The 21,016-nt window shown below is 40.8% G+C and overlaps 1 protein-coding gene across 1 annotated transcript in view; it reads left to right on the top strand.

The window, feature by feature from the left end:
- LOC136866886 (amiloride-sensitive sodium channel subunit alpha-like) overlaps positions 1-10,112 on the top strand; it is a 547,990-nt gene extending 537,878 nt beyond the window's left edge. The window contains exons 9-10 of the mRNA XM_067143979.2: positions 1,530-1,872; positions 10,033-10,112. Coding sequence (XP_067000080.2) covers positions 1,530-1,872; positions 10,033-10,085 — 396 coding nt within the window. The 3' untranslated portion in view covers positions 10,086-10,112. The remainder of the gene's footprint in view (positions 1-1,529; positions 1,873-10,032) is intronic.
- Positions 10,113-21,016: the final 10,904 nt, after the last annotated feature.

The raw sequence follows: 21,016 nt of genomic DNA, 5'->3' as shown, positions 1-21,016 counted from the left end.
ACAAGCGCCCTTAAGCCGTCTCATAAGAAGCTATGTATAGCCGCCATATTGCGCAAGCATCCTAGGGCGTCTCATTAGAGCCTATGTATACAGCCATCTTGTGTAAGCGCCCTTGATCGCCTCCTAGGAGCAGCCGTCATCTTGCGCAAGCACCTTAAGCCGTCTCTTAAGAGCAGCAGCCATCTTGTGCAATTGGCGTCTATAAGGGCATCTGGCCCTAAAACTGAGGTTAAGGTCCTCCGTGAGGTTAGGTGTGCTCTCTTATGCTAATCTCCATTGCCCTACTACTCAAAATAACGTCTCGAGGAAACCCATTGCCCTACTACTCAGGATAGCATTAAGGAGGGCATCCGGCCGTAAAACTGAGGTTAGGCTCCTCCATGAGGTTAGGCTTGCTCTCTTACACGTCAAAAGTAAGGTTAAGCCCCTCTAAGATAGCGGATGTGAGGTTAGGCTCGCTCTCTTAGGCGCCAGGAAGGGCATCCGGCTGTAAAACTGAGGTTAGGCCCCATCTATGAGGTTAGGCTAGCTCTCTTACGCGTTAAAAGTTAGGTTAAGCCCCTCCAAGATGGCGGATGTGAGGTTAGGCTCGGCCTCCTAACCAGCATAGCAATGCGGTGGAGGCCTTTGCGGTGGGGCCCGCAGTGGCGGTGGTCCCAGAACTCTCCAGTTATACTACTGCTAGGGGCAAGGTAGGTGATAAAATAAGAGACAAGTGGTGTAGTGTACTGCAGAAGAACCCAGGTTATTCAGTGCTGAAAAGGTACATCAGGTAATGGATGGGGAAAAGGTAGACTTACCAAGTGTGATTTAATTCAAAAATGTAGGTGAATTTTCCAATGCCCCTGTAACATTTGTGAGTTTGGAGCGCTCTTTTTCTGCTTTTAAAATGATTTTAACAGACAAAGGACACAGCCTGACTGTGGAGAAGATTGTTGTTATGTACTGTAAAGCAAACTACGAATGAAAGTTCTGTAGGAATGTTCCTGCATTCGCGTTTACATAGTTATTGGATGCCTACAGAGCTGTAATTATGTACAGTGATTTTAGTATTAAGGTTCTAGATTAAGACTGATGATATATCATATAATCGACAACTTTTTTTGACACATGACTTTTTATATCGTTTTTGATAAATGTCTTTTTTATTCTGTCTCAATTTTGCAGTTATTTCGGTTAAGAATAGGAATACAACGTTTGTTAAAGTAAAAAACGTATCACGTTACAGTTGAAGTGTACATTGTAATATTTTGAAGTCCATTTCCTGCCTAGCCACACATTTTAAAAACATATTTTAAGTGCTTATTTTGTCTTTTAAAAGCCTATTTTAGGCGCCGAAAACTAATTTTTACAACCTAATATACCATGTCTAGTGATAAAAAAGGATAACCTCCACCATTGTGTTAGCAGAGTATAATCATCACCACCATTAGTGTTAATAGATGATAATCATCACCATCGTTTGTGTTAAAGAGGAAAATCATCACCACCATTAGTGTTAACCGAGCATGGTTGTGCCTACTTTGCAGTGCAGTGTAGCAGCCACCTTACAGCTCGTGAAGTCATGCCACCCTGCAGACCAGGAATATGGGGGTGAACGTCGTCGTCAAGACAAGTTACAAGTCCAAGGGAATCTGCTCAAGGTAGAAGTGTACCTAGAGAACTTGCGTGTGCGTTCTGTCAGTCAGACCCCAGCGCTGTCTGCTCAAGGCTTTGTCTCGGCTCTTGGCGGAGCCCTGTCGCTCTACTTGGGTCTGTCACTGCTCTCTCTTCTTGAAGCTCTTGGTCTGCTGCTCCAGCTGCTGGTACGGCCTCGCTGCCCTGCGCGACGAAAACGCAAAGTGAAACTTCCTCAGCCCATCTTCTTCACAGGTATGAGCTCTGAACTTAAATACACACTTCGTTCCATATGTTTGTACATATCGACTGTTATCTTTAAAATATCTTATCTTTAGATCATTGTCTTGCTCTCCCTCTACTTCTCTTATCCTCCATAGCAGATTCTATTACTTTCCTAGGTAACCTATCCTCCTCCATTCGCCTCAAAAGACCCCAACACTGAGGGCTGTTTATGTATACAGCTTCATCAATCAAATTCATTTCTAACTTTGCCTTTACATCCTCCTTCCAAGTATCCTCCTGCCCTTGCTACCCTGATTTCAGTCCTGTAAAGCAAAGTTGCTCTGAAAACAGAAGCCAATCTCACCGTCCTGGGAGAACACGCATTCCTCCAGCTCTGTATCACTTGCATTGCACCTATTTGCAAGCTCCAAGGCCAACCTGCTCAGTACATTTTCACATAACTGCCATTTGAAGTTTTGAACACTTCGCCGTACGAGATTATGATACGTGTGCTTACGTGCAGCTGCACCTACTGTCCACTAGATTGCAGCAGTTATCGGGAAGTTCAGACTGAAATGAAAAAAGGGCTCATTTGTCCTCGGCGCGACTAGCACTGTCCGCTGTACAAACATGTCCTCAGTGATAGTGAATGTCTCTTGTAGATTAAATGAGAGTGATCAGTGGAGACCTACTTCTCCCTCCAAGTGCTGACAAAACAATAAAGTCAATGCAAGAGGTAAGAAGGAAAGTGCTAAGAGAGTAGATGGTGTTTTCAGAACTTTTCCTAAAGATGTAAATATTGTATTTAAATCGTAGCTGTGTTTATTTGTTGCTTAAGTAGCCACATTCAATGATTCATTTTTTATTGTTTGAACAACCTTGTTGGTACCACTTGAGTGTAAAACAATTTTACATTTTACATGCAATTTTCTTCTTTTTTTAAGTTCAGTATAATTAAATTACTTTAGATGTGCAGTTGCTGATTAATATCTTCATTTTGAATGGCTGAAGTAACATGTTAAGACCGAGATCATACATGTAAAGAATGAACCTTGAAGCAGCTGCCTCAAAGGATCAGTAGGATAGTAGCGGGGTTCAAACTCGGCACTGATATCACTTTACTCTGCCATGTAGTAGTAAAACTCAGTGCTGCCGGTGTCGCTGTCTGTCCCCCTGTGGTCTCTGGTTGTTGCCATCCCTGTTCACCTCCTTGAACCAGGTCTTCTTACCTTTACTTCGATACTCGTGTTCAGTTCTGTGCAGCTCATAGTTAGAGCGACGTCTTTTCTTTAACAGGGACAATAATTTTCGTTCAGATCTTTCTTTTTTAATTTCGATTTTTGCTATCGGGCCTTTCTTGTTCATATCAAGGCATACAAAGCCTCTGGTCTTATGACAGTGCAATAACGTCTGAGTTTTGCTTTCAAGGATATGGCCTTTTTGTTGTAAACATCTTTGCTCAGTTGATAAGCCATTTCAATTTTATTCATGCACCATGCAAAAGCTTATTTTTCAAAGATGTTTGGTTCTATCCACTCACCAAGTTATTTAAATTTATCTGTCTGTTTGATTGCCCCCTCGTTTACTTTTTAGCTCTCTTGGTGTTAGTTATGAATTGCATTTTCTTTAAAGAGATCCGGAGGCCTTGAGGTGGTTAATTTGCTCTGTAGCCATGTCTAATGAATCAGAGAAAATTGCTAGATCATCTGCACATTCTTGTTCTTGTAACTCATAGATGTTAATTTCTTGCGGATGACTTTTTCAAGAACGCACTTGAAGAGCAGGCGCGAGAACATTTTCTTTTTCGATACCAGATGTTACCATTTTAGTGATCCATGGTGTTTCTCGCTTATTGGAGATGAAAACTTTCAGCACCACTTCATCGACGCTTTCGAAAAATACTTTTTTCTGGTTTTCCCAAATCTTATTGATATTTATATCACCGGTGAAGGATGTGTGGGGAACAGGAATGTCTTGTATTGGAAGGATCGTTCCAGTTGGTGCGGAAAAAATTACATATTGTTCTGGAGTGCACTTTTCTGTAGGTCGAGTTGTAATTATAGCTTGGTGCTACAGAGACTGGACGAATGAAGCGTGGAATGGGAATTGTGAGTCTTACGAGTCGCCACAAACACAAAGTGATGGACGTGGAGAAAACTGTTTGGCCCAGGGGCGGCATTTCCAAACCGGCGATATAAATTGCGTCGCAATTGTTCCGTACTTGTTGCACACGAACCAGATAGGAGAGCAAGGACTTGGGAGCACGATGCACTGATCCGATGAGGAAGTTCTTACAATCACACGTAATCTCTACCCACAAGGCTTCAGCTTCGGGACGTCTTGCTGGATTACACTTTGGCTTTGCAACAATAAGAACTTCGCGGTAGTGGTGGTGATTATTGTTTCAAGAGGAAGTACAATCAGGCAACAATCCTCTATATAACACTAATCAGAGGGAAAAATACAAGGGATCTGACACTTCGAAAAATGAAGGTATCGGCCAAAGGAAGATAAGGGGCACGAAAGGCGTGAGAATGAAACACACTCTAGACCTCGCAAACCTACTAGATTTCGGGTCAAAGAACAAGAGGGCGGAGAGGATAGATGAAAGTGAGGAGTGGGGCACAAGTAAGCGGAAGTAATGCCAGGACTCATCTAAGGGCCCCATGGTCGCCAACCCACGCTCCAAGTTCAGAGCCCCTGGGCAACTCTCAGTCGCCTCTTAGGACAGGCACCCCACTGCCCCCACCCACAGGGGAAGTAAAAACTCCGCCTCCTGTGGTTAGGATCCGGTCCTTACGGAACTGGACAAAGAAATCTGTTAGCACTTCTGAGGCATTAATTGTATCTGAAAGCCACATTTCACTGATACACACTGCACACGCCCCCTACCGCTAGGGAATCCGGTGTTACATCTACAGGGTCGTTTAATGGGTTGAAATCAGGTGGGCATAAAATATATAAAAATTAGTTAACGGCATAAAGAGCGGGCGCATACCTTCTATAGAATGAAAATAATATTTTAAACAAATCAAAGGGGTTTATTGAATCCTGATAAGGATGCACATATACAGGGCGAATACATGAATCGATTTTAACATCGTTTTGTATTGTTGAACATTATTTAATGGAGGAGACCGAGTACTACCATTCATTGAGGAACTAATCATGACTTCACGTGTATGGAATACTGACAACTAATCACTCAAGCTATTCCCAATTTTACTGGGCAAACAAAATCATAACACTCAAATGTAAACAAATCTGAGTGACACCTAATCTAAAACAAGTTGATATCCTAATGGAATACCCTTAAATAATATAATACAATTAATACAAGCTTCAGAGGTCTTGGGTTAGGATCGAACCCCCACCCTATACAAAAATTCGCCGCACCAAAGGGAGACAACATTGTCGACGCTCAATGACATCACAACACAATACACAATTAACACTCAGGAGAAATACTAAATTTATACACAATACATGTGAAACCGTAGACAACTGTCTTAACATGTGGTGAGACCACTGTTCACACGCCCAAAGCCAAACCTGAGTCCACGACGTCTTCAGGGATCCTGTAAACCCTAACACTTGTTTTATATGCATGAATAAAGAATAAGAAAACCGACTGACTGATATCGGAAGTCTATCTAAATCAGCTGAGGAAATAAATCAATACGACACCCCACTGGGACGAAAACAACTTCACGCTGCTTGCTCACAGGCACAAAAAAAGCAAAGAGGCTCGCTCGTAAATACGAGTTCCCGGCCTGTCACTCTCTCAGCTGGGGGATGGGTGACGGAGGGACAACTCACCGCTGTCAGGAAGAACAATATCGTCCCTTCAAATCACACTTTCACTTCAAATCGCAACATAAGATAAGCCCCTTATTACACTGAGGTAATTCATAATTCATCTCACAATTCATATGCCTCCGCATGTGTACAAACACACTCTGACTTCAAATATTTCGCACCGCGAGTCCTGACTTCAAATCCCTCCTAACTTCGTCGCGTGAAGCCTAGATTAAAAAACTATTTCCTTATCTACGCACACAATCTTACACCCAGTTGGTCCGATAGTAATCAAACAAACACAGAAATCTTAATACCTAAACACTGCTTCTATTATTATTATTATTATTATTATTATTATTATTATTATTATTATTATTATTATTATGGAGTTTTAAAATGGGCCTAATCTCTACCTGATGGACCTACGTGACTAACATGGTCATTAATTCGCACTTTACTCTTCCGTTATGACAACAGAAACACACACGTTAATTAAAACAATCGCAATAATAATTTCACCCGATTCAAAGCGTAATTAAGTTAGTTATCGAAACACATGTTAATGGAACACAATGGGACCATATTTCATTGGAGGTCATGGTTTGGCGATCACACAGCTCCATTTCTTCCTTGACACAACTCAATATACACTAATATTACTCGGCGTGCGTGGTTCAGTACATCATCTATCCCAAAAACTAATAAAACAATCTATTATATTGAAAACAATGACAAGAAAACGTAGCGCCAAATAAAATGAAAAGAAAAGCGAATCTGCCCACAAATAAATTTACCCATATTTACAATTTAAGTCGCTCAGACTTGTTACTAGAAATTATACACTATGCCATGCCTTGGCACAATTAGATAAACTAAAATCCCTATTAGATAATAGCTACAGCATTATAAAAGAATTATCCGCACCCCTTACGTCATGCATAAAAGAATGCTATTACTCAGCCTTGGTCAACTACGGAGCGTCCATCTTGTGGGTTTAGTGATGGTTCATCTCAACGTAGATGACTGTCGATTCCATCTGCTGACTGTGACCGTTAATACCCAGTGTCTAGGCACAGACACACACATAGTTCGTCTGCGTCACCGCGCACTAAACAACCCGTTCTTTGATGCTATTATCCCGGAATCAAAGAAAATTAATACAGGCTCTTCGGACAAGTACCGTACAACTTGATCAACGATCAACTCTGAGTTAAACCCTGTATCATAAACCGTAGTAATGCTTGTACTATAACGTCTCCCTGCTTTGTCTCGGGCGACAGGCGTAGTAATAATAACTAGTCGACGAGTCAAAATATGTTCGAAACTTGTCAAATTTTATCTACGCACTTAATTGTACCACGCGTCTTAGGTCACTTCATATTCCTCTAGAATTAAGCTGTTTTACCTATTATCAGTTTTAACAGTACACAAGATCCGTCGCTCACGTGAAGGAAACACCGACTGCCCTGGGATGACACTTCTACAGCCTTATACTAACTAAGAAGCCTCCCCTCTCATACACCCTGTTCCCGGTGTATTTGAGGCATAATAGTGCCTCAAACAGGTGACCATTAATCTTATAATATAGAAAAGACATCCGTGCAAAATACCACCGTGGAATTTCCTGTAATAAATAAATACATTTCTTCAACTTCCCCTTCGCTCACAGGATTCCGCTTGTCAAGAGTGTGAAGACATGTAACATATGGCTCCTGTAACTTTGCGCTGGTACGTAACCATCTATTTATTCTTTTATCAAATCAAACCCCATGGCCCTTGGCCTACCAAGCGACCGCTGCTCAGCCCGAAGGCCTACAGGTTGTGAGGTGTTGTGAGGTGTTGGCCTTCTAGACCGGGGCCGATATCTCACCGTCAGAGAGTTCCTCAATTCTAATCACGTAGGCTGAGTGGACCTCGAACGAGCCCTCAGGTCCAGGTAAAAATTCCTGACCTGGCCGGGAATCGAACCCGGAGCCTCCGGGTAAGAAGCAGACACGCTACCCCTACACCACGGGGCCGGCCCTTCTTTTATCAGAGCATAATTACAAAAAAGAACGTCATACACTCTAAATCACGAACAGCTCTTTGAATCATAGTGGAGTGCAGTATTGTAAATTTCGATGCTGATTTAAAGATGGCTCTCATGTGCACCTCCCGCACTCGGCAGCAACATGACTTCTCCTTTCTTCAGGTCGGGATTTCCTAGCTCAGCCATACCCGGCGCGTTACCAGCTTCTAGGTCCCGCGAAAGCAATGCGCGTTCCCTTTGTTACCAGACCTTGGTTCATGTCCCCTGTCGGGTACAACACTATCGTGGGGTTTAGGCTTGAGGGCGAAAAATATATTTATTATTTTCTACATCGACGAAAAATGCTGCCTGCGTTAAACGCAAAGAGATTTAGATTATTAATATATTTACAGTTGTAGCTATTGGAAGAGTCACTGGTATTGAAAAAGAAAGAGTTCGTAATTTCGCATAGCCAACAAGTCCACATTCTTCCCCTTTTTAATTTTCTGTATTTAGAAGTTGAATTTTTTGCAGATATCCTCTGACAAACAACTGCAATTGATTACGATGTCTACTGCTGTACACTGGTGCAGTCCGGGTTTCTCACGACAGTGGTTGGTCAGTGATGCCCTTCCCATTTCCTGACTGCTAGTTCTACAGGGCGCACTGCCTACGCGCCGCTGTGTGTCAAAACAACAAACGTAAACTTTGTACTCAGCACAGAAATTCATAACACATGCTGGAAGTATTCAACACGCCTACACACTAAAGATTATTGCGTAATGGACTGCACATAATTAATGATATTCAATCTTTTTTCGTCTGTTAAAAGTGTAGGCCTGCCTCTTCTCGATACATCGTGAACTGAGCTGGTCACAAGAAATCCTGAACGCTATCCCAGTTTACACACTTTGAATTAGGAAACCAGTTTAACATTTTCTGTAAACCGATCGCGTATTCCCTCTCTCCAGTTATTGCTTGTATTCCGTGCTGCTAACTAAACTGCTGATGCTCCCTCATGCAGCAGCATGTAGGCGCTGCAGAGAACATTTCTTGGTGCCCGTTACTTTCCTTTTTTCATAAGCCCCATTAATATTGATGGCTGCCCATCAAATAGTATATCTTTTGCCAGGTTGTTTCCAAGGATTTCCTCGCCTGTTAAGTTGAAGTGGTACTCCATTCCTGCCATAGGTGCGAGGAATAAATGAAGTGTTCTGAGCTCGCAGAATGCCATACTATTTACACATAGTCCAAGTGACAATCTCACCTGTAATGGTTATGCGACTACCGATGGATTGTATAGTCCTATCCACCTGATCATAAGGAGGATCATTACTCAGAATATGTCTGAAATGCCCACTCCCATTTAGGCATGGAGCAGGACAATTCTATTGAAACTAGTATCCTGTCTATCAGGAGTCTACCCCGTACCACGAACTATTAATTGAATTTAAGACAAATCTTGTGAGTAGAAATTTACCCTTGCTTTGGATATTACAAGTATCTTGTAGCTTAAAACTGTGTTTTACCTCTTTGTTAATTTATGCGTTATTTTTAGTGTTAAATTAACCCATCGGCGTTGAGCGGGGTCTATCGCCAAAACTCCAAATATTGCTCTTCATTGCATTCACGGCGGCTGCAAGATGATTGTTGGAGGAAGCAAGTGCTGTTAGAAACACAGGGACGCTCTTTGTGTTAACAGATTGGCAGGTTACTTCCGGGCGCATTAATCAAATTGATGAACTCATTATATTTGCTATGCCAGACCAAGACAAGAAGTGTGGTGTCCTTATCTGTTACAGGCAATATCCACAGTTCGTTTATTAAACAGCTCTTATCAGTCAAGGAATGCACCAGATCATTTCACCTCTCCTCTGTTGGTCGTGATTACGTTCCTTTTCATTTAACATGCTCTAGGAAGCCTGACTGTGTATTTATACATTCACAACATTGGAATGAAGGAAACAATGGCGTGATTACAGTAGATGTTCAATATTTGATGCACAGTCCACTCTGGTCTCTCTTCAGGGATGTGTGGTGTGTCGCGAAGACCTGGAGAGCTTCCTGTATTCTTGGTACAAGTTCATCTTTTGCATAGTAGTCAATGTGTGCAGAACAAACTGTACAGTGCATGCAAAACGAACGACAAACTTGTGCATTTGCAGCAGCGTTACAACCGACTCCTACTCCCCAGCAGCCGCAGAGCAAATACGGCAAGTTCATCAATTTGAATTGTGCAGTCGGAAGTAAAAAGTCTGTGCTCTGCCTGCGCCATTGTTCTTAACGTAACACACTGACTGGAATGAGGAAAGTAACCAAATGTAAGTTTAATTTGTGTGTAGCCCGCAGATATGACAAGTGAGTGTTGTGACTTGTTGCAGGTCGCTTCACACCGCCACACCGACCACTATTTAGGTCTCGAAGAGCCTGGTAACGCATGGAGCGGCATGCAAGACTGTAGAGGGTCCTGCGCTATTCTTTTGAGTTGGCAACAATGCGGCGTGAAGGGGGTGCGTATCATTATTCCGTTTGTTTTAACTGAGTTTGAAGTTTGTGTGTTGTGAAACACAACGTACTATTTGTGTATATTTGAGACGAAAAGCTAGCATTTCCGACGCATTTTACCCGAGGATCCAGAGCAGCAGGAGCTGCGAGAACAATTTGTGAAGAGTACCGGAATGAAGCATTTGCTGAAAAAACAGCACAAAAATGGTTTTCCCGCTTTCGAGCAGGACGGTTTGACTTGTCTGATGATCCACGTTCTGGAAGACGAAAATCGCTTGAATGTGTTGTTTCATGAGAATCCTCGTCAAACAACGCGGGAAATTGCGCAAGTTTTTTAATGTGATCAGCCAACTATTGTACGCCTTTTGCACTCGATGGGTAAGGTACAGAAATTAGGTATATATGTACCACGTGTGCTTGCCCGGCACCGTTTGGCTTGTAATAGGCACGAAGCATTCCTTTCGAATATTCTCACCGGTTGTATGTCAACATGAAGAGGAAAGAGTGGCTCAGACCCCGTACCAAGGATCATATTATGTGTTTGGTGGAGCATCATGAACTTCTATTAGTTGTGCTGTGTATAGTGAGCACGTACCCATCTGGTAAACACCAGGCTTCGTTGTAACATCACCCTTCTTCGTCGTGACCTATGTCACTACGTTCAATCGGCAGTTATCACTGGTATTCTTCTCCCTCTTCATCACCTTGCGGTAGTCAAACGACTTACCCATCAACACCGAATAAGAGCAGATTCCCGAGGTTGCAGGTCATCCACGACGAAGGGTAGGAAGTAACACCCACGCAGACACACGCCTAAAGTAAACAGACATTTTAATAATAATAATAATGTTATTGGTTTTACGTCCCACTGACTACTTTTTAAGGTCTTCGGAGACGCCGAGGTGCCGGAATTTAGTCCCGCAGGAGTTCTTTTACGTGCCAGTAAATCTACCGACACGGGGCTGTCGTATTTGAGCACCTTCAAATACCACCGGACTGAGCCAGGATCGAACCTGCCAAGTTGGGGTTAGAAGGCCAGCGCCTTAACCGTCTGAGCCACTCAGCCCGGCAACAGACATTTTAGTTAACCTTTATTGATATTTCATTACAGTGTTATTTTATCTGTACTTTCACCAAATAGATCCATTGGGTTTTTAACTGCACTGATCTAGAGAAAATAAAGGTTTTCTGTGTTCTGTATTTCTGCATAGTGACCAGTTAAGACGGCTTGCCGTTCATATTGACAACAATCAGTCTTATTGCTACATGATAACGCCCGTTCCATAGAGGGCAATCAACCAAATGTGTGCTTGCTGAACTTGACTGGGAACCTTTCCTCATCCTCCGTATTTGCCTGACCTTTCCCCCTCAGATTTCCATCTTTTCCGCTCTCTTTCTAACTACTTCAGGGGCAAGAATGTCCTGACGAAGCTTCTCTTGACCAATGGCTAACAGATTTCTTCAACTCAAAACCAAAACAGTTCTACAGGCGAGGCATTCAGCTGCTACCTGAACGTTGACAGGTCATAGAGAGTGGAATTAAATACACCACTGAGTGATTGTGCTTGTGACTTTCAGTGCGTGACAGTGACTTTGTAAATTAAAATATAATATGAAATGTAAGAACCGCAAGAAGTCATGCATAGACCCATGTATTTAATTCACCATACATTTTCATACTCAATGCATGTGTTGCTGACAAAGCATTTAATGAACTACCTGAATATAATGAGAACAAAACGGTGTAGGCCTTTCACTTGGAAAATCAGAGACCTAAGTAGGAAGGGAACAGTGTACCAGTGTGTAATGTACCAACATTGGATTCGCTCTAGTAAGCCAGGTGCACATCTTACTCTTACTTCTCCGCTGCAGAGGATTGTTTACCTCACTGTTTACTGGGTGCAAACACCAGTAGAACATTTACTGGTACTGCTCCAACTGAGGACAAAGGTGGCCCACAGTTGTGCTCTAGTACACTAGGTGCACATCATATTCTTATTTCTCCATCACAGAGGGTTGCTCAGCTCAGTGTTTACAGGGTGCAAACTGAGCTCTTATTGAAGTGGTCATTTATGCGAATGTGCAGAGAATATTTCATTTTTATTAAGTACTATTAACTGGCGCGAAACTTCTACATTCAGCAGCACATATCGCAATTTCTGCAGGTAGCTTGGAGCTCGGGTTTGTTTTCTCGTCACCTAAGTTTAGAAGGTGGAATTTCGACATGACATACACAAAGCAAAACAAGGAAACAATAGAACTCCAACGGACACATTTCGGAAGCCCGGCGAAAGGCTAGAGAAGCCTGCGAGAGACTTATGAATTAAGCATCACGAGCGCGATATGCTGGACCAATGATATGATAACGCCACGGTCATCTTGGCAAGGCATTGGTCCATGTAGGTGATGGCCCCGATCGATGATACGACGGCGTCTTCGAGCACGAATTAATATAAACGATGACCGCGTGAGTTAGCTACCCTATTATTCGGCGAGAATCTGTGCAGGTAACATCGTGACAAGAAGTTTTCATTTACGCGAAAGATCGTGTGGGGGCTTGTAAATTTGTTTTGGAAAACCCTCAGTCAGCATTTAATCTATCCAAGTTTTCTAAATACTCAGTTGCAATTCAGCTAGCGAGGTGAACGGACGTAGTGCTGAACGTGCGGGAAGTATAGGAGTGCGCGAACATGGGAGTTTCAATCGAACAATACAGATGTGCTATAGGCAGATGGCAGGCCCGATGTAGGATGAAGTCGTTGCAAACGGTGAAAAACGATATCAACATCGCTTATACAGTAGTGTCATTAGATGTAGTGATGGTACTATTAGTGATTGGCGGAGTGGAGATGAACCCTGGCCCAGGACTGACATGGGAAGGTATTGAGAAGATCAAAGAGGCCATGCAAGAATGCCATGCAGAAAAGACCAAAGAAATGTTACTAGAACAGAAAAATGAATTCAAGGACTTGAAATCATTTATACAAGCAGAACTGAAGCATATTAAAGAGAGTGTATCACAAAATAAAAACGAAATATATGGTATGAAGACGAAAGCACTGGTGGTAGAAGAAAAATTAAGGAAACTCGAGGAAAAAAACACGGTCGAAAGAGGAAGAAAAACATAATAATCTACGGATTGGCAGAACCAGTAAGAGAGAACTTCAATGACTTGATAGAGTACTCTCTCTAATCAGAGAGAATTTGAAAATAGAGTGCAACGAGAATGATATTGATAACGCCTTTAGAATAGGAAGAAATATGGGAAAAAGACCAGTAAAAGTCTGCATGGTATCTGGTTTGAAGGCTCGAAAATTTTCGGAAAACACGAGAAACCTGAAAGGATCGAAGATAAGGATCAAGAAAGATCTCGACAAGGAAGAAATGGAGAATGTACGAACACTACGTTTTCATCAAGGAAAAGCTAGGCATTCGGGACTAAAAGCCTTTATACGTGGAAACAGACTCATTATATCGGACGATTCGTGGAGCAGGGCATGGACAGTTGGTCAGCTCCGTGAGCTAGGACATTGTCCTGATACGTCAGCTAAGCGGAAGAACAGCAGTACAGTGAGTGACGCCAGCACTCCTGAGTCAACAGGTACGTGTGCAAACCTACCAAGCAGGGACAACGAACTGGATGTTGTGACGACAGAAACCAGACATCACCAACCCAGGAGATCAACCCAAGAAGGAGAAGTGATCCAGAGCAAGCAAGACACCGCAGGGAGAAAAGAAGAAAAGAAACGTAAGCCAGCGTTAAATTTAAAGGACATATGGGTAAAGAAAGGATTGACAAGGTCTGAGGAAGCTAGAGGGTCAGAGGAGGAAATAATTAGTTCCCCAAGTGGATCTATTATACAAATAGAAAAACCACGAATAACGAGAAGCAAGGCCCTGGTAGCATCAGATATACCTATGAACAAGTAACTAGACTGGGTAGTGGGATTAATCAACATAGAGGGTATATTAAGTAAACTGGGAAATTATGAATTTATAGATTTAATGAGAGAGAGCGAGATTATTGGGATAGTAGAGACATGGTTGCTGCCTAGCAAAAATGTGAAAATACCGGGATTTAAGGTCTGGAGTAAAACAAAATATAAAAGGAGTACGAAAGGGCGGCACCCAGGAGGGATAACAGTTATCGTAAAAGACGAAATTTGCAAACAAGTGGAGATATGGGAGTCAGGATGTGAGGAAATGATCTGGGTGAAAACCAAAAAAGGAAATCGAAAGGGGAGAGATATTTTTATTGGCTTTGGTTACAATCGCCCATCGGGGTCCCCGTTTGAGAAGGAAAATTTCTTTGAAGAGCTCGTTCATGCAGTAAATCAGATAAAATTACTAAATGAAGAAGCAGGAACAATTATAATGGGTGATTTTAACGCAAGGGTTGGCTTAAATAATCCATTATATGATAAAGAAATCGGGGAAATATTAATAGAAAGAAGGAGAAGCAAAGACAAAGAGTGTAATAAAAATGGAGAGAAATTATTAGAAATATGCGCGATAGAGGAATTGTACATCTTAAATGGGGGATGGCCGGGAGATGAATCAGGCAACCTAACATATATAGTAGAGTCAGGAGGGAGTGTTATAGACCTAGTGTTGGCATCTAGAGAGGCTTTAACTCTTATTAAAGAAATCCAGGTAAAAAATTGGACAGCGTCTCATCATTTCCCAGTTGTTATTCGGCTACTGAGAGAGGAAGATAATAAAGTAGACAAACAATTCTTTAACTATGAACAGAGAAAATTAGTAAGATACAGGTGGAGTGAGGAAAAGAGAGAACAATTTAGAGACTACTATAGGGGTAAAACCTTTGAAATTCTGAGAATAGGCATGGAGTATATGATAAGAGGATAATAACCTAGATGAAGCAATAAGAATGCTTGAAAGATCAATAGAAGTAGCTGGTAAAAAAATGGTTGTGAATAAGAGTAGACAATATAAAAGAAATATATGGTATACGGAGGAGTGTAAAGAGAAGAAAAATCAAGTGATCAAGGCTTTTAAAAGGTATAGAAATGAGGGATCTCAGGCCTTACGAGTAGATTTTTGTAACCAGAGGAAGGAATACAAAGATTTAATAAGCGACAGGAAAAGAAAATGGCAGGACAAAGAGTCAAAAAGATTACTTAAGTACTGTAAATAAAATGAAACAAAGAAAGTATGGAACAAAATTAGTACAATATGTAAAGGTTATAAAAGCTATGATCAAGTAAAAATATCCAATGAGGAATGGTTAACGTATTTTAAGGGGTTATTAGGGGGTAATGACACATGGGAAGAGAACAGAAACGAAATTGGTATACTGAGACATATGGAGTTTACGCTGCCTATACTAGACGATATAATAACCACAGACGAGGTACTAGATGTAATGAAAAAAGTGAAGGGCGGAAAATCAGGTGCTGCTAATGGAATTACGCATGAATTCTGGAAAGAGATAGGTAACAACGGTCAGATGATTGAAATAATAACTAAAATATTCAATAAAATATTTGAGGGAAGAAAAATTCCAAGATCTTGGCAGGAAGGAGTAATTTGCCCGATCTACAAAAGAAACGGAGAAAGATCGAATACGAACAACTATAGGGGGATTACATTGTTGGACTCACTAAGTAAGATCTACACTGGGATTTTAGCTAAAAGAATTATGAAATGGGCAGAAGATCACTCTATTCTCTCGGTATACCAATCAGGATTCAGGAAAAGAATGAGAACTACTGACAATGTATTTATAATCAAAACATTAATGGACAAGTACATAAGAAAGAAAGGTGGTAGACTATATATTGCAGCAATAGACCTACAAAAAGCTTTTGATTCAGTTAGCAGACGGGCGGTCGTTGTGAAGCTGGCTGGAATAGGAATGTCAATGAAAATGATTAAAGCCATAGAATAATTATATGCCGAAGTGATATGTTCAATTAAAGTCAAAGAAGATTTAATGATAGGAAAGATCCACTCGAACATTGGACTTAAGCAAGGATGTAAACTATCACCAATACTGTTTTTGCTTTTTATTAATGATGTAGAATGCCTAGCGAAAGAGGATAGGACTAGCCCTTGCTTATACAATAAAGAGATCCCCGGCCTAGTCTTCGCAGACGACATCCTGCTGCTCTCACTAACAACAGTAGGTATGCAAAGTAACCTCAAAAAATGGTGGAATACTGTAATACATGGAATTTGAAAATAAATACAAAAAAACAAAAGTAATGGTTTGTAAAAGAGGAAATAAATTAAAAAGAAGTGAAAGGCGATGGTGGTTAGATGGTGTTGAATTAGAATTTGTAAATAAATTAGAATATTTAGGAATGATATTACCAAAGAATGGGTTGTGGAAGGAACAGATACGCCATGCAAAAATAAAAGGTGTGGCCGCCCTATCAAGTATAAAGGCCTTAGAAAAGAAGATGCCTAATTTACAATACAAACTACATAAAAATGTTTTTAATGCCCTTGTGGTATCAAAAGCACTGTATGGGGTTGAAATATGGGGTATAGAAGTTGATAAAGAAGAACTAGATGTCATAAGTAACAAATTCTGTAAAATAATAATGGGTCTACCAGAATGTTCAGCAAATAGTGGAGTGAGAACTATATGTGGAGATATCAGCATCCAAGCAGACATAAGTAAGAAAATAGTAAAATATTGGTTAAGATTAAAAAGAGGAGAGGGGAGGGAAATATTAAACCTAGCTTACCAGCACCAGATGAGACACTTGGATGAGGATTATTGGTTATCGAAAGTAAAAAGTATGCTAGACAAAATAGGAATGGGGCTATATTGGGATAAGGAGATGAACGGTAAAGAAAACAGCTTCATTAAAATGTTAACGATTAGAATAAAGGACATAGAGAGACAGACGATTAGGGCAGAATGTGAAACTAAAAGAACACTAGTAGAATTTTGTGGAATTATCCAAAACATGTCAATAAGAAAAAAGAGAATCACAAATAGGGAACTAAGAGGTGTGTTGGGGTGGCTTTTGGGTTTATACAAAAATAAGGGAATAAGAGAGAACCATAATGTAAATCATTGTTTATTTTGTGACGACATAAAGGGGAGAAGCCCATTTACTGAGAACATGTAAGGGAACGGAGGCACTGAGAACTAAATACCTTGGGGATGAATATAAATTAAAAGTAGAAAGAGAGAAATAATTTTATACAATAACCAAATTGTTAAATAAAGAATGGATCACCCCAGGAAAACTAGCTAAATTTTTCTGTATTCTAAGAAACATGTGGAAGAAAGAAATTAAAATGAGATTAGTAATAACAGTATTGGTAAATGATAGTAAATGTAATATACATGAGCATGAGGATGACTGTACAACAAGAGATCTCGGAAATATCAGATTTGTATTCATTATAGAGTCCAAGTCGCTAAGAACTAAGGGCGACTATAGTTATAAGTTTAGCATTATGTTGCTTTTATAGTTGTTCAGTGTTCCTTCATATATTAGATATTGTATATTTCTAAGTAGTAGATTTAGTTCATCAATATGTTAACAGTAATGAGTTCCTTACAATGAGGTCGTTTGCTGTGTTTTAGCCTGTTTTATTTGCTGTGGGATTGTTAGTTAGTTTGTTTTGGCTGCTGTAGTACAGTAGAGTAGGGAGAGGAAGAGATAGGCCTACCTATCTCAAGCCCAGTGTTGACTCAGTACTTATGCATGCGTAGATTAGAGTAAGGTGTGATGACAATGTAAGTTACAAGCGCAGCAGAGAGATCATATGATGATTGTACAACAAGAGATCTCGGAAATAGCAGATATGTATGAGTTAATAAGATTTCAAGAAGTATATGGCAGAAGGAAACGAAAAGATATTAGCACTAACTGCAAGTATTGTCACTGTTAAACAAGCACTTGCGTCAAATATAGTAATGGTAAGATACATGGTGGCATGTAAGCAAGCATTGGAATAGATTGATATACCTGAAAAGGTTACTTAAATGCCTGTGAAGGCGCTTTTGTGACTTGCCTGAAAAGGTTTCACATAATATGTAGTATCTGCTGGAAAGTGGGTATTCACACTTATTTAAATTATTTCTGCTGTGAAGTAGAAGTGTGTGCTTTTTGTTAGTTTGCCGCGAGGTGAGCAGTTATATTGTTTGATAATGATCATTTTTCGTTAATTTAAGTGTATAAATAAACTAAGGTAAGATACATGTTGTCCTAGACAATGTAGCAATGCTAACGTCTAGGACAAAAACAAATGTAAGAGGAAAATGTAAAATGTTAGGCATGTATCAAAATTGAACAAATTGCAATAAAAGAGTGCTCTCTCCCATAATTCCGGAATCCGGAACTAGGGTATGGGCGTACTCCATTCTATTCTAAATACTGGGAAAATGGCATTTAACTTTCGATTTCCAGAGGGAGAGAACAGTTTCATTTATTCATTTCGAATGCATAGTAGCCTGCCTGTGTAAATATTTTCCCGAGGACATAAACTTTACAATTTCCAGCCCATCTTTTAAACGGGAAATATTTGACCTATTATCGCGGCCACGAAATTAGGCGGGTGAGAGAAATTACGCTGTTGCCAAGGTGATATAGCAACTGGCGAAGAAATGTCTAACTGAATACACAATTTCGGAGCGCGAGGCAAGTTGTTCTCTCTCAAGCTCCTGATATTACGTCATGCAATGTTTCAAAACAAATTATACTACAATCTTCAGAAAAAGACCGCTGATTTCAATGGTATAACTATTTTCCATATAAACCACTTTAAATAATAGTTGAAAATAAAATCTTGAACGAGTAAATTTAAATCCATAGAATCATGTATTGAAAATGTCAGTAAGCGGCCAAGTTTTTATTTCTTCAGCCAATAAAATTTTGTCTGCGGGAAAAATGTAAAAAATTGCCTGACTAATATTTTTATCTGAAACATATTCCCGTGAGTCTTGTAGTTTTCCTGTAAAATGACTCGGAAAGCGATCATGTAAATGTCGCTAGCTGAGTCAGTTCGGGATGCGCGCGCCAGCACAGGCTGCAGGACACCGTAAATACTTTCTGGTTACATATTAATCTGTATCAGTTTTATTACATTATAACTTTAAATATTTGAATACTGTATATTGCACTGAGTAATATAGAAGAAGAACTACTTTAAAGAATAGGTTTACATGAACTTACCATGAATTAAGAATCGGCTTCTAGCTACAAGGCAGTTTGATTTCTTAGTCACTGGCATCACTCATCTCACTATCTGTCGAGTCGTCATTTGCACTGATGATGAATGGCTCCATTCTTTCGTCCGTTACTATTTCCTTGGCCCAATCTGTTTGGAAATTTTCCGCGCGATTGAAGCACTTTTCCCAGTCTGCAGCAGTCACACGGTCTTGTTCCGCTCTGCCACTTCTCTCTTGACTTGAGCCCATATCAATTCTGTTGGGTTGTATTGACAGTGGTAGGGTGGCAACCTTACTGCCTCAGGGCCCCAAAAGAGAGCTAATTCATCAAGCTCGTACTTTTTTCCTACTTTGAAGGGAGCAACTTTCTCCAAAAGTTCAGCTCGAGTTTCTTGTTCACTAAAAGGTATGTTTCTCTTCAGCAACCACTCTTCAGTTTCTTTCTTCTTCCAGCTTGCATTGGGTACTTTTTCAAGTAAAGCTGAATGGTATGGAGCATTGTCCATAACTATTATAGACGGTTCATCCAATCTTAATAGCAGATCTTCTACAAACTACTTTTTAAAAGATGCCTGGTTCATTTCTGAGTGGTAGTTCAGGCTATTCTTCTTTGATAGGAACACCCACTTACACTGGGGTATAATACCTTTAATACCACCTGCGTGGCAAACAATCAGTCTTCCACCTTTCCCAGTGGGCACCTTCAATCCACCGCTCTTATCTGAATGTTGCCAGATAAAGTGTTTACTGTGCGACTGATTAACCCAAGTCTCGTCTCGTTGCCTCGGGTATTGTTCATGTATCGTGCACGAGCTACAACAATGTCCTGTCTGCCCTCTTGTATCTCGTCGCACTTCCACTATATCGAATCTTCTCTCTTAGCTGTTTACGCACTTTTTCCACTGTAGGAAATTCCCCACGGTCGTAAAATTCGAGGACATTTCGCCTAACTACATCGCAGTGAAAATCACTAAGCACACTACGTTTTTTCTCCCTTACGTAGTTTGTCCTTGGAGATGAAAGTGTTTTATGGTTGGGTGAATATTTCGCTTCATTAACACAACTCTGGACCGAACGAAGGCTAACATTACACATTTTTGCAGCCAATTCTTGGCTTTTCTTGAAGTTCACAGTCTGCAAAATATTTGAATCGGCCAACTTCTGCACGTATTGCAATACATTCACAATTACGGATTTTGTCTGGCTGGCTAAATCCTTCTTCTTAAGCCCTTCCAACCGACGACGCTTCAGAGGAGTTTTTTGTTCGTTTCTCGCACTTACTTCGTCCTCTTCAGATAACACCAGGCTAAACACATTCAGTATCCATCTTTAACTGCACTTACGGTGCGAGATCAACAGCTGCTTGACAGGGAATGACTCGGGTAAGGTGGCCTGGAGCGGATGGGCTTCAACTAGACAGCACTGCACGATCAGCGTTGTCAATCTGTGCTCGGAGGTAAGCGACTCTCAACCATCTGTCGCTTCGCCGTTCCCATATCTGACGACAGCGCAGTTTTCCTCACCAGCCTAATTTCGTCGCCGCGACAATAGTTACGGGATTAAGATGCCTTTACTGGCAGGATGTAGTGTTTACAGTGCACTATGTCTTCTGGTATGCGCTAGAATAAATTTGTTACTTTCATTGATCTGTCTCAGTCTCATCCATAACTTTGACAATATGAAAGTGACCGAGGTATGAGCGA

Source organism: Anabrus simplex, chromosome 3 (assembly GCF_040414725.1).
Source record: "Anabrus simplex isolate iqAnaSimp1 chromosome 3, ASM4041472v1, whole genome shotgun sequence".
NCBI classification, from domain to species: domain Eukaryota; kingdom Metazoa; phylum Arthropoda; class Insecta; order Orthoptera; family Tettigoniidae; genus Anabrus; species Anabrus simplex.
Note: the sequence above shows the minus strand (reverse complement) of the source record. Positions and strands in the feature narration are given on the sequence as shown.